The following is a 15,377-nucleotide window of genomic DNA, read 5'->3' as shown; positions in this document are numbered from 1 at the left end:
TTATATTTTTCAAAACCCTTTCAAATATATTATTTCTGAAACTGGTAATCCAGTTTTACATGGCAATCCAGACAGTCATAGTACAGGTATATAAAGTCTGATGTTCATGTAACAGACTTCAAAAAGAGAATTGCTTTTTAATAAATAGCATCTTTCAAACTATCAAATTTCAGTATGATATTTAGTAAGCATGTCACATTAAATACTATTAATCAACTGATTGATTATTAAGTCTCTGATCAAAACACTAAGTGAAAGCTTAAGACCTTAGCATTTGTTTTAAAGGCTGAATTTTTTGCTTTAAAGCCTTCTTGTTTTACTGAGTCTTTCTGTAAGATGAAGACCCCTGTAGGAGGAAAAATACTTTTGATGTCTTTTGCATCTTACAACTGAACACGTAAATAAGCTATTGCCGAAACAATAATACTGCTATCCTTGCCTCATAGAGATTAGCCAATCAATCAGCAAATACCATTATTTCCTGGATTCTAAGACACAGGTTCTATAAATATTAACATTTCTGAAATTGATGCTTCTTACAATTATGTCGAAAGGAACTCACCAGCCACTAGGCATAGGAGTAAGTTTTGATATAGCAGTCCTTACCTGAGTATGTACAAACTTAGCTGTATACAAAAGGTATCTGTTCATCTACCTGTCATTTTAGTTGTTATTTGGTATAGGTATCACGAAACAAGGATGGCTTTTTAATTTAAATTTGGTTCACTACTTTGTTACTTAAACGTTGTCAAAAACATTACACTATATAATGCAGCACTGACTAGCCTGTTGTCCATCATTGCAATTAAATGAAAAAAAAAAAAACAAAAAAAAAACTGTCAGTGTTCTCAGACGAAAGTATTTTTCAAAGCCAGGAGAAGCTGGCGTGACAAACTTACACCTTGTGAGGGGCTGTTATCATTCAGCACTAAAACATATATAATGCAGCACTGACTAGCCTGTTGTCCATCATTGCAATTAAATGAAAAAAAAAAAAAAAACAACAACAAAAACTGTCAGTGTTCTCAAACGAAAGTATTTTTCAAAGCCAGGAGAAGCTGGCGTGACAAACTTACACCTTGTGAGGGGCTGTTATCATTCAGCACTAAAACATCTCTCTGTCCTAAGTTGCACCTTAATTAAAGAAAAGCTGTTTAACTTGTAGTATACTCAACTTAATTAAGGAAAAAAGTAGCTTGAGTTTTATGAAAGAGGACAAGCACATAAAACTCCAAATCCTTCAACATGCCTGAAATTTATACAGCTAATCTTAAAAGATTTCAAAGAGGTCCAAAGCACTACTATAGATAATGAAAAACAGTGTGCCACAGTGAAGCTGTACAAAGCTAGTCAAAAGGAGGCTTAGATTCAACCTCCAATTGTGTATCTAAACAAATTGTTGGTAAAAGTAAAATGTATAATTTCTTTTTTTCTTCTCTGTAAACTTATTAAATCTGCAATGCAGGCTGCAATCACTAGCATCTTAGAATCACAGAAATAAGGTATATATTAAAGGCTACCTACTTGTGAGACTAGCTAGAATATTTTTGCTAAAATATAAAAGTTGCAAAATGATAATGATCAAAACTATAAGGCTTAGGTTCAAACTGATACCTTCCAAAAGGATTACAAAAATTAGGATATAAATATGAACACTTTAGCAATAAGCAAGATATATTAAAAAGCATCATTATGAACAATTACAATTAGAATCAATTATAGTTAGATTTTTATTTAACACTGAAAATCATCCTTTGAAGGTAATTCACTACACAATAAAAGAAAAATTATACAAAAATAGAATTTAAGAATTATTTCTAATATCGCTTTCTAAAGTTTAGCAAATAGGAAAGATGTTATTTATTCCATCTTATCTATGACACTATGCTGCCAAGTTACAGGAAAAATTTAAATTACACTTCTCCAGTCACAAAAGGGGCAAAAGACGGTGGTGAACAATTAAAATGAACCTATCTGATAATGTCGTGGAGTTGAGGTTTCATAAGTAGGGGTTAATGGGATGTCCAAATTAGACTCCTATTGTTAGATGAAGCCTTAGAGGTCAACTGGTTTAGCCTGCAAAAATCTACCTAAATTCTCTTTACTCATTTCTTATTCGATGACTGACTAGTCTCTCAATATTTCCAGTGGTGAGGAACCCACTACCACAGAAAGCAGTGCATTCTGTTTCAGACTGTTGTCACAGAAAGTTCATTGATCTACATATTGATGCATGTCTCCACATAACTTCTTAGGAGACAAAGTAAGTTGAATAAAATTTCTCTATTATAATCCTCTAAGTATCTGAAGAAAGCTTTCATATTCTTTCTTGAGTTCTTTCTTCTCAAAGCTGAACATCCCCAGTTCCTCATCCGTCTTGTTTTTTCAGACCTAGCCTTTTATCTAGAACCAAAGCAAAAATTTTTGCATGGGAGGAAAAATTTTTAAAGTACTTCCTCCTATATTAACCACATCACCGTGAGACTATTTGTATTGGGGAAATCTTGCTGCTTTTACCTTCTGTTACATGTTTCGGCTACTAGAGGCAACTCAATTATGTATATGTGAGGCTTTTATTGTCCTCATAGGGTAAAGGGGAGAAAATAATGGGAAAGGAACCAACACCCACTGAAGCCTACCATGCACTGTGCTAGGAGGCCTGAAGATTAAAGGAATAAGCAAACACTACTAATTGACTAAAAATGATTTTTCTGTTTAGTAATATTTTTTGGATGAGTACATTTAAACTTTTTAATTGAAGGAAAAAAGAAGTGAAATAAGAGGGAAAGGACTGGGGTAGACAGTGGAAGGTATAAAGGAAGCAAAGGAAAGAGGACCAAGGGAGCTGAGGGTGCCCTGGCAGAATCTACAGAAATCAAGAAATAAAGGTCAGAATTTCTGAACACAACAGTGGAACTTGGGAATTTTAAGAGTGTCAAAGGCATAGGGAAGGGGAATCAGTTGGGGGAATAGAGGTAGCTGAGGGTGGGAGGGGAGTAAGAGGTGGGTGATCTTGTCTTACCCTTTGCTTAGTTTCTGTGTAGCCTGGCAGGGAGACATAATCCCCAGTCAGCCCACCTTGCTGCCTGGCAGGAAAGGGCATAGCATAGAAAAACACCTTTAGTGGCAGTAAATAATTCACCCCCCTGCCTGGAGCCATATCCAAGGGGCTTAGATCTTCCCACTGCCCCCCTTCAGCAATGTGTACTTTAAGAAAGTGTGAAAGCACTTAGTTAACTTAAAAGTGCTGTATAAAAATGCAAGATATTATTATTTAGAATAAAATAATGGTACACCAGAATTTCTTTACTGGGAGCAGTGGGGAAATAAAAAAGGAAGAATATTCCTTTCAAGTCTTACAAAATGACTCCTGTTACTTTTGAGTTTTGTTACAACAGACGAGAATGAAGTGACTGCAAAGAGAAGCAGTAAGATGCAGTGATGCAGCTGACCAGAAGAGCCCAGTGACGCTGCGCTGCACAGGGAAGGAACACTGCTCAGGAAGGATGTTCAGGTTTCAAAAGCCATTTCCCTGGAGGGAAAAGTCCCTTCAGCTTTGACCTTCATATATACCAAGAAATGTGTCCATTGCCAGGAAGAAAAGACCGTTTTTCTACAGATACCCTTTTCCTTTTAGTATTGAAGGATCTACACTTCTTCAATAACTCCAGGTTTCAAAAGCCATTTCCCTGGAGGGAAAAGTCCCTTCAGCTTTGACCTTCATATATACAAAGAAATGTGTCCATTGCCAGGAAGAAAAGACCGTTTTTCTACAGATACCCTTTTCCTTTTAGTATTGAAGGATCTACACTTCTTCAATAACTCGGGATGACTTTCAATCATAAGGAGAGAGAGGTTGCTAAATTATCTGAATTACTGAGCTGAGAGAACTGGAAAAATTCAAATTGCCATCTGAGTAGGAAGAGAGCAATATTGTTGAATTGAAGGAATAATTCCTCATAACCTGAGCATTACCAGCTCCAGTTTATAAGTGCCTTTTACAACCTCTAAAGCTAGATTATATGTAGAAAACTCACCAGATCAAACTTCAGTATCAGAAATATAAAACACGAAGTTCTTAATTGCCCCCAATTAAACTTCATGACCAAATACAATGTAAGTGAATAAAAGCCCACTGAGTCACCAAAGCCTCTTAACAAGAGCTAAGGGTCTCAGACTATACCAATGAAAATTAGTCAGCAGTATTCAAGATCCTTTAAAGAAATACTTATCAGTGAAAGCCAAAGAATGTTTTACTAATGACATTACTAAGCCACGTGCTATTTTACCAAGACCTTTCCTTAAGTTAATAATAAAATAAAATCTCTCCCAGTGCTCAACTTTAAATTTGGTCTGGGCCCCCGAGGGCCTAAGCAGGAGGACAACGCTGCTCTGACCAGGGCTGGTACAATGATGGAAGTATGTTCCACTGAGCTGGCCACTATGCTCATCCCTCTCAGAGGAGAGACTTAAGGTTTAAGGACTCTAGAGTGGAAGGAGAGCTCCCATCATCACTGCTAATCTGCTAACCATCATTTCTAAGGACAGTCCGGAAGTTCACAGTAACCTGGAGGCCAGAGCCCTGAAGGGTAGGGCTTCTAAACTACAGTCTCTCTTGCAGTCACTATCCAATTCCACCTTCTAAAATTGAGCCCCAGCAATGGGCACTCACTTGATGACTGTTTGCCTAAGGAATTACTTTAGGAAGGCATCTGAACTGAGCACCTGAAAAACTACTATGTGCCAGCACTGAATGAACCTCCTTGTTCCCTTCTTTTTCTCTCTTTAATTCTATGAATGTTCCTCCACTTCTCCTTTACAGAAGAAAAATGGGCACAATATTTATTTAGAATCCATTGTACTTATTAAAATTGTACATAATTTAAATTTAATTTAAAAAAGAAAACTAAGTGGAAAGTCTTAGAATTTTATAAAAATTATACAATAAATCTACTCTGACTGTGACCCCAGATTTTCTTACCCTTCAAGAGTCAATAAGTACCCAAGCTTTAAATAACAAACCGTAGGTCATAAAAAAATACTTAAACAGCAGGTTTGTATATGAACATTACTCTAAGAAACACTAAAACATACTATTATTTTAAAATTGTGGTATAATTTATTAAAGGGAATTATTAAATTAGTATACCTTTTAGTTGGTTCCACCTGCAAATTCTTACCTTGAATCCATCCTTCTTGTTTTTTTCCAAACCTGACCATTCTCCAGGCTGAAATTCATTTTAAGAGAAATATAAGTGATTTGGTAAAAGCAATACCTGTAATTTCCCAATCTTGGACTCTAAGTTAAGAGCTTCCAGATAGAACAGTTAGTTTAATTTGAATAATAGGGGAGGAAAATTACTTGGCTCTAATTACTCAGGCAATACTGTTGCTCTGACAAGAAAATTAGACCAAAGGTAAAACCAACCCTTTTAATATCTTCTATGCACTTAATAATGTAGCTCCTCTTGATAGCTTCTTTCACAGCGTACGCATCATCACTAAGAATCGTCAGATGCTCCTCCAAGGCTTGCTGAATAAGGCTACTGGGCAGGGTTGGAAGATGAGCCAGTTCCCAGAGTACGTCTAACACCTACAATAATACCACATCAGATGAGCCAGCCAATACGCAAATAAAACTGCTGTAAGTATTTGTAGCTAGAAAAATCCATTTGATTCTCCTGCCTTTCCAGAAGTGGTCTCAAAGCGAGCTTCCCGGCCTATTCGTCCAATCAGGCTCAATAGCTTTTGTCTTACTCTATCACTCTCAGTCTCCCAGCTCTGTAGAAAGGAAAAGAAGAGACACAGGAATGCTGCTTCACAACCAAACTAGCAAAATATGCTAAAACTTTCAACTTGAGCTAAAAAAAAGTTTAATAAAGTAATAAAAGCTCATTTAAACACTGCTATTTTGGGGGAAGAGGGGACCTCAAAAATTTAAAAGCAAGTCTGACTGAACACATACCTTCTGAATGAGAACAAACAAATGATTAAGCTGATCTGAATTAAATTTCACAGCTGCTGCAGCAATAATAGTATGAATATTCTCGATCACAGTAGATGATTGTCCTGACTAGAAAAGGAGACATTGGAAAAAAGTTAAGTCTTGGAACTTGGATAAACCTAAGTCCTTTCCCTGGCAATTTATAGAAAGAAAAGCAAAAAACATAACAAAGATAAATTGAGTCTAGCCTAATCAGCATCCACTTGCATAATAACATTGGAAACATACATGATGTAACCATTAATAGTTATCAGCTGGACTTAGTAAATCCCAAGCAGCATTATATCTTTAAAAAGACAATGTAAAAAAAAGATGAGAATCAAGTTCTCAATCTGACATATTCACTTCAAGAGGAGAACAAAATATTTTCAACCAGCTAAAAAATTCAAATCAATTAAATTATAAGACAAACACACTCACCTTTGGCATTTTGTAAATGATCTTGAGGGCCTCGGTTAAGAGTATTATCTGCCTCATTTTTTATTTTGCTCATATTTTCTGACATTTACTTATCCCCCAGGCAGTTAAGTCTCTATTGCTAACCTTATGATTGAAACTCACTTTATTTTTATTTTTATTTTTTTTTGTCTTTTTTTTTTCGTGTCCGGCAACAGACTGCAACCCTCAGTGTCGCGCCCGTACCGGACCGGGACCGGCAACGGGATCGCAACCCTCGGCGCTGCGCCCGCCCCTCGCTCAGCCAGTGAGCGGGAACCGGTCTGTATGTAGGATCCGAACCCTCGGCGGGAGCGCCGCCGCGCTTCCCAAGTGGTGCGCCACCGGGCCGGCCCTGAAACTCACTTTATAATCTTAATCATGACCCCCCAGTGAGCGGGAACCGGTCTGTATGTAGGATCCGAACCCTCGGCGGGAGCGCCGCCACGCTTCCCAAGTGGTGCGCCACCGGGCCGGCCCTGAAACTCACTTTATAATCTTAATCATGACCCCGTTATGCCTCACTGTTCACCATGGGAGAGGCTTGAAAGGCAGGGGGGCATTTTTAGATTCAGTTCTTTAAGAATTTTCTCAGTATCTACTATACACATAAAGCCATTCACTGACTATAGTATGTATATATAATAAATACATCATAGTCTATAAACTTCAACTTTATGTGGATTCAAAACTTATATTCACAAAACAAAGTTATATGAAGATATTCAATCAAGGCTAAGACATGGGAAATAAAATCAATGGGACCTGGGACTATTTTCTTTTACTCCTCCACCTAACTTTCTATAGTCTGCTCTGTAATGCTGCGCTAGAAGTTTGCAAACTACATTTCCCAAACTCCTCTGCCAGCTATCTTCCCATTATGTTCTGCCAGTGAGAGGCAGGGCTGGCAGATTAGAAGGCAGGACAAAGCAGGTGTTTCTTGTTTAGGTTCAGAAAGTGGATGCAGATGCTGGCTGTGGCAGCAAGGGATCCCGGAAGCCTTAGTGGCAGGCACCTTTTGACAGTTCCAGCACTTGCAGTGAAAGCACCTCCAAAAGCAGCTTCCTTTCCTTGGACTTAATAAACCCTTCTTCCTTTTTGTTCCTCCAGCCTTCTTTCTTCTCTCTCTCTCTCCTTTTTGCTCTGCTTTTGTGAACAATCCCCTATAGTCAGTTCCCTCTATCTGAAATACCTAGCATGGTTTCTGTTTCCAGACTGGATTCTGACTGATACAGTGACTAAGTGGACACAGTCAAGATGAGCTCCAGGTTTCTCACTGGCTTAGCAACTAGATGAAGGTCAATACCAATACTGAAATAGATTGGAGAATGACCAGGTTTGGACATAATAAAGCTGAGAGGACAATGAGATACACATGTAAAGGTTTAACACTTACATATTTAGATATACTGCACTGGTGCTCCAAGAAGGGGTCTGAGTTAGAGATATAATTCATAGAGCCAGCAGCATACAAAAGCAGTCAAAGCCACAGGAGTGGATTAAATTGACTGATGAAAGCTTAAATAATGAGAAAAGGGCTAAGGACTAACTAAGGCTTTTTAAAAAAAATATTTAAAGGCAAAAAAGAAGAGAATAAGTTAGTTAAGGAGAATTAAGAAGGAATGCCAGAAAAGTGGGAGGAAAACCAGTAAAATGGGCTATGACCAAAGTGAAGGAAAAGAAAATGAAAGTATGTTGGATTCTGTCACACCTGCTGAGAATCCTGGTAAGACGATATCTGTAAATTCAGTAAGTGTTATCATCATCCTCATTTAATAGGATTTAATGAGAAAGAATTAATGAATATATTATTAATAATATATAATGAAAAGTACACTGGATTGATTTAACAAAAGACATCCTAGCTCTGACACTAACTGCTATATAACTTTTGGGAAGGCTTTTCATTTTTTAATCTAAGAAATGAGAAGACTAGACTAATCAGTAATACAAAACTTATTATAAGTAGTGAAATCCTGTTTACATATGTAGTCTTAATAAAAACCTGAAACTGTAAAATGAATTAGATATAACTGCTCTAGTTAAAGCAAGATACAGGTCCCATTTCCCCTCTGACTCACCACCCTCCCCCGCCAAAAAAACAAGAAATGGCAAAAATAATTCTGATCAACTTACCTGTATCTTCCAAATTTTAGTGAGCTCATCTAAAGACAATTTACTGCCCAAGAGTTCAATAATTCCCTTTATACGATCACAGTATTGTGCTTGGTCTATGTTGCCTAATAGAAGAAACACCAGAAAAGAAGCCAGATAGTGAACACTGACTCTCTAAAGATGATTCTACTAAATCAAAGCAACAGTAACTTGCTGTAAGATTATTTAAAGGCTAAAACAGTCAAAGTAACAATTTTGTATCTTTTTTATACAAAAATATATTATTCAAATTATGTGTTTGGTAATTTTTATCTTTTTTAGAGCAGCTTACCTTCCAGTGCAATTGACAGAACTGAGTTTTCAACTAGCCAATCTAATAATCTGTCTGTATCTATAGCATTCTTCACAGATTTGGACAAAGTGCTGTCTTCTATTAGCTTGGTTACCTAAAATGACAGGATTACTGTGACTGAATCTAATACGCACAATCAAAATTTCCATATATAGAGTTTGTAATATTATAATGTGGTCCAATAATTAATCAAAATGTATCAAAGGTAGTTTTTAGAAGTTTACAGACTAATATTTGTGATGTCTCTTTAAAAAGAACATGGAGCTGTTGTTACAGCTCTCACTCCCTGGACCACTGCTGATAGGCTCAGGGATGAGCATCTAACCCAAACTTCAGTCAGGGCATTTCCTCCAAAGTTTACACTTGGGACCAGAAAAAACTGTCAGTCCCTCTCTGGTGATCGGCACTGTGGGATGCGAAACTTGGAAGCAATCCATGGACTTGATCTCCACCATCCCACACTGCAGGCAGAGAAGGAACAGGACCAACATGCTCAGAAAACCAGAGACAAGACTTGACAGAGTCCTGGAGGTGGTCAGGTCTTCTGGTTGTTCCTGCTGCTCATGTGTCCCTGTCCTTTCATGGTTTGGCTATTCAATCCTTCATCGTGTGATATAGCCCAGCTTCCTTCCAATAAATTCCTCCTTGGGTCTAAAATGGTTCCAGATGACTTTATTTCACTTGCAGCCAAGAATCCTAACTAATACAAAACTGAAGGAAAAACAATGGGAATTATGACTGAACCGCATTGGCTCCACATGTCACTCACCAAGACCAACTGCTGTTTGTGTGGATCTGATAACAAGTTTAGGAACCTACAGAAAATTATTTCCATCATTTTGCTTAGACCACCATAGTTGTAGTCATTTTGTTTTTGTACCAACCCTAGTTAGAAGATTTCGTTTAAGTAAACCCATATCTGAAATAAAAGAAATTGTACCCTTAGGGTAAAAAGTAAAACTCAAACTGTACATTCTAAGGGATTACATTCTAGGAAATTTCACACCACCACTAAATATTTCAAATATTTCTAGAATGAATTTTGAAAGTGATACAGATAAGAAGACTGCTTTACTAACAATTATAAACACATATACCATTTAATACACCATCACGGTTATCTGTTTTTTATATGATTACAAGAAATTATTCTTATTTCCCAACATTTTTATATTAATAACCACAAGTTTTGGCAGAACTTAAAATGTCTGTGCATTAAGTCTTCTAGAAACAAATACAAAACTTACTTCTTTGAGTGAATTCATTTTAGCACTAAAATGTGGTGATTTCAACATGCGCAGTAGGATGTCTAGTCGAAGGTCATCCACAATTGTCACCAGATCCGGTTGGAAGCGCATGCAAAGTAACTTTATGGCAGACAAGAGCTCAGGGATGCTAACCAATCTCTTTTATATTTAAAAAAAAAAAAAAAAAAAAAAAGAACTGTAAAAACATTTTGATCCCAATTCTTACAACATGCACGAGAGTATAAAGTAACAATGGTCTGGTGGTATTTAATATTCTACATGGCCTACTTACTACATTTTGCTTCTAAACAAAAGATAACACATGGTTGAGCAGCAAAGGAAAGGGAATGATCCTGTCAGAAATTCAAGGCTGACAAAATAAATCACATCGAATTTAAATGTTAAAATTGCTTTAAGCAACTTTGGATAAGTTTTTAATATTGCATCATTTTAAAGCTTCTTCTATACTGATTTTAATACCATCAAAATCACATTAGTAAAATTTTGAATGGTACCACTTACTGAGGACACTATATTCATTTTATTGACTGAGCTAACACCAACCACTGGTACTTTCAGAAACCGCAGTTTTTGGTTAGGAAATGTAAGATTAATTTGATGTGAATTGTGTGTGACCAGAATCCAAAGACCAATGGGGTGTGAACCTTGACAAGTACTGGCTCTGCTTCTCTGGACTAATTGGCAACACGGCCTACATGGCTGGAGACTGCATTTACCTTGTCTTTGAGATCCTTCTCCTCCACACTCCGCACATCCTGGATTGTAGTAAGGATGACTGGGTCTAGCATGGGCTGCAAAAAGAAATGCTACAGTTAGTAAGAACTCCTGAACCTGTCACAAAAGTGGAGAAGAGATACTTCTTCATTGACGATTCACAAAGGAGAGTGTGTAATGAAAGATGAATTCTAGTACCAGAGTGGCTAACTAGCTAATAATATCTCCCCAACTAAGTAAACCCTTAACTGACTCTGTGCCTTAGCTACTTTAATGAAATATGGATGCAACCCTTGTTACTACTAACTCATAAGGGTAATTTTGAACAGCAACTCAAGACACAGGAATTAACTTTTAAAACATTAAGCATGATATATACTATTTTTGTAATAAATATTTTGCATTTCATTTTTAAAAATGAATACAAGCACAGACCATGCAAAATATGCTGTCATATATGAACTAATTTTGCTTGCTGATATGAAAGAGGCCTATAGATGAGACTCACACAACACACTGCTTCAGAATGGTAACACAATCAGATAATTAACTACATAGCATGTGAGAAGAGGTAAAATACTAGCTACATCTAAATTACCACTTCTACCTAAGTAAGATAATTTTAAAAACTTAGCGGATAAGGAAAGAAGATATACAATATTTGGCTGTCAAAGCCAAGAACACATTAACAATGAATTAAAATGACATCAGGCAATTATCCAGATAGAATTTCTTCATTTACACTATGCCAACTGTACAGTAAGGACTGAGGGCTGTTATGGTCACAGTGTTCTTGTCAGCATGTGCCAGGCCTTGTTTAATCCTCACTGCATCTCTGAGAGACAGGTATTATTATCATAACTATTATCAGGTACTATTATCATAATTCTACAGATGAGGAAACTGAGGCACAGAAGTTAAATAAGTCTTCCAAAGTTACACGAGTAGCAAGTGGTGGAGACAACTTACATTAAGTAACATCCATCATGGTATGAATTTATTGCTAAATGAACTTAAGTTTGGATAGTTTGATATAATTTTAAAAAGATGAAGTAATACATGCTTTGGTTGGAAACATACATTTCTTATTCTTTTTAAAGTACATTCTGCGTATATGTATAAAATCTGGAGTTTCTAAAGAACTCAATATTAATTAGCAGCTGGAATATTTGTGCTTAATTACCTTCCATGGAACAATGCACGGAAAAAGAGCATACATTTAAAATCCAATCTTGACCATGATTATTAAAAAGCTGACTGTTAAATTATTAATATTTATTATTAAATTATTAAAAAGTCAAACCATTTTGCCCCTGTATGTCTTAGTGTTTCAGTCACAAAACTGTTATATTTATATGCTTATAAGCTGAAAACAATCATTAGATGTTTCTAAAGAGTTTAATGTACAGAAATTTCATTCGAAATATGTAAACAGCTATCCTATTTTACTTAAAAATCTTGCAATATTACCTTGACATCTAAAGAAAGCATTTAATATTTAGAAATGGCAAAAAAAAAAAAAAAAAAACCACGAAAAACCGGAAACGGCAGAAATTTCCAGAACCTACTAAAAAAAACTCCCTTTTTAAAATGGCCCTAAGTAAATTTGACATTGGAAAAAAGGAATAGTGCATACAAAAACATTGTTCCCAAAGTACACTATGCTTTCAAAACCATTTATGGTGATTTAAAAACATATCTGTACAAGTTACAGGTTTCACAGACTTATTTATAAAGAAAATAATAAACAGAGGTATTTAAATATGACATTTTGTTCAGTGAAACTTAAAAAGGAAAAAGAAAGCATAACCCATAGCTTTGACTGTTCTATGAACTATTGACTTACAATTCTACAGAAGCAGGAAATCAGGCAAGATGTGCTGTTAAGCTGTTATTCAGAAGTGAGTAACTTAGCTAGTTAAGTGAGAATAGCTGATTGCTCAACACTGATCTAACTGAATACCTAATGGCATTGAACCCTATACAATCCTGTGAAGGGAACAGGAATATATGGTGCATACTTTATAGATAAGGAAATGGAAAAAAAAAAAATTATATTTGATACAATGATAGTCTGGAAATGTAAAGAACCTTCTCAAATGTCAGAGAAGGTTCAATACTTCAAATTATTAAATATTTTTTATCTTCTGATAATATTTTTACTAAAAGGACAGCTAATCTGAAAAAAATTACTCTGGATTAGGCACAACTCTGAACAACCTGATAAAAAGAAAATTACTGTTTGCATGTCTTGGATCACCTTCTGAAGTAATGTGAAATGGCTTAATCCTACCTGTACCACTGAGGAATTCAGGTACTCTGCACATACTCCCAAGGGTTGCACCAATGCTGAGACAGCCTGGAGAAAGACAGTGAGGGTGAGAAAAAAGTGGGGAGGATTTTTTCCTTTTGAAATTAAATAAATCTATTTTCATATATCAGAAAAATTTAAATAGCGATTTGATCAAGACATGAACAAAGACCAGGCAAATTAAACTCATGGATTGGAAGAATTGACATAAAAATATCGATCTGCTTAAATTATTATAGAAATTTAATGTAATTTAAATCAGAATATATCAATAAAATTTCTTTGGAGGACTGGATGAAATGACTCCAAAATTCATATTGTAGAACACTAAAAAAATTTTATTTTATTTTATTTTAATTTATCAATATACAATGTAGTTGATTTTTGTGTCCCTTTACCAATTCCTCTTTCCCCCTAAAAAATTTTTTTTGAGAAGAAAAGAATAGTTGAGGAGGGAGTAAAATACGCCTTTAACATAAAAATGTTTAAGGCTTATCTGTAGAAAATTATAAAAGTTTCACTAAAATACATAAAGGAAGGCCCAAAAAAATGCAGAGATACCATTTACCATTTACCATTTCCTGAATGGAAAGGATGAGTACTGTAAAAATGCCAATTCTCGACATATTGACCTATAAATTTAACACAATTACAAACGTGATCTCAGTGGGATTTTCTGCAGGAGAACCTGACATGCTGACTACATCCAGAAGAGTAAGAGTATGGGAACAATCAAGAACATTTGAGAAAAGAATGATACTGGGCAGAAATGGCACTACCGATAATTAAAATAGTGGAATAATAGTATAGAAATGGATCAAACAATGAATGAATTAATGAATGAGTGGAACGAATCCATATACACATGGGACTCTGATATGTGATAAAGCCAACAAATACAAATAGTAAGGAAAAGAGGAATTATTCAATAGAGGACCTTACAACAGTTACCCATTTGGAAGAAAATTTGGATCCCTATCTTATACAATATGTAAAAATAAATTCTAAATGAATTTAAGAGCTAAACTATAAAAACATAAAAAGAAAAAGCATTTTTATAAACTTGAGGTGGGAGAACATTGCCTTAAGCAAATTAAAAAAACTTTTAAGCCATTAAGGAAAATAAAATTTGAAACTTCTATGTAGCAAAAGACACCATCAAAAAAAATGAAGAGAAGTAAAATACTGGAAGAAAAAATTTACAAACACACAAAATAGATATAGCGTTGATATGCTTAAAAAAAGAATTCCTGGGCCGGCCCGGTGGCGCACCGGAGAGTGCGCCGCTTGGGAGTGCGGCGGCGCTCCCACCGAGGGTTCAGATCCCATGTGGAGACCGGTTCCCGCTCACTGGCTGAGCATGGTGCGGGCACGACACCGAGGGTTGCAATCCCGTTGCCGGTCAGTAAAAAAGACAAAAAGGAAAAAAAAAAAAAAGAATTCCTAAAAATTAATGAGACAACCCAAAAGAAACTTAAGTAAGTAGGTTGATTTACAGAAGAAATGCAAACAGCCAATAATCACATGACAAAATGCTTAAATTTACAGAAAACTGGAATATTACAAATTAAATAATAAAATACCATTATTTGTCCATAATAGCGAAAAATTAAAGATTAAAAATATTTAGAACTAATGACAGTACTATTATGAAATGGGTTTGTGGATATACAGACTGGTACTGGTTTTTTGGAAAGAGATTTAGCACTGTCAATTATAATTTAAAAATGTATATACAGTCTTTAACTCAGAAATCCCACTTTCTAGGAATTAGTCCTTGAGAAATAGTAACACATGTTCATAATGACACATTTATAAGAAATATGCTCCATAACAGCACTTAGAAATACTCCAAAGCTTATTAATTAAGTGACTGCATCGTGGTACATACACTATTTGCAGAAATGTACTAGAGTCATTAAAAACACTGATAGTACTAACCTGGATGTTAAATTAAAATATACCACTAGGTATAGCTTGATTACAATTTAGTTTTAAAGAGAGAATGAACACGCACAGATTTATATAAATTTAGTAAAAGGTCAGAAAGCCTATGAATTAAATGAGTAACCATTACCTAGGAAGCAGTTATGTGTGTGGACTAAGATGAAAGGACAGACAACTTTCATTTCTTATTTTGTACAGGTATTTTTAACTTCTGGGATTGTAAGTGATATT

At 35.6% G+C, this 15,377-nt stretch overlaps 1 protein-coding gene across 1 annotated transcript in view; it reads right to left on the bottom strand.

Annotated features, from left to right (window-relative positions):
* The window catches only part of USP24 (ubiquitin specific peptidase 24), a 113,799-nt gene that overhangs the window by 78,895 nt on the left and 19,527 nt on the right, over window positions 1-15,377 (bottom strand). Inside the window, 9 exon segments of the mRNA XM_008570147.1 lie at window positions 5,181-5,228; window positions 5,429-5,593; window positions 5,686-5,781; window positions 5,966-6,073; window positions 8,576-8,679; window positions 8,886-9,000; window positions 10,154-10,312; window positions 10,891-10,965; window positions 13,182-13,247. Of these exon segments, the coding sequence (XP_008568369.1) occupies window positions 5,181-5,228; window positions 5,429-5,593; window positions 5,686-5,781; window positions 5,966-6,073; window positions 8,576-8,679; window positions 8,886-9,000; window positions 10,154-10,312; window positions 10,891-10,965; window positions 13,182-13,247 (936 nt within the window).

Source organism: Galeopterus variegatus, unplaced genomic scaffold (genome assembly GCF_000696425.1).
Source record: "Galeopterus variegatus unplaced genomic scaffold, G_variegatus-3.0.2 Scaffold575, whole genome shotgun sequence".
Taxonomy (NCBI): domain Eukaryota; kingdom Metazoa; phylum Chordata; class Mammalia; order Dermoptera; family Cynocephalidae; genus Galeopterus; species Galeopterus variegatus.
Note: the sequence above shows the minus strand (reverse complement) of the source record. Positions and strands in the feature narration are given on the sequence as shown.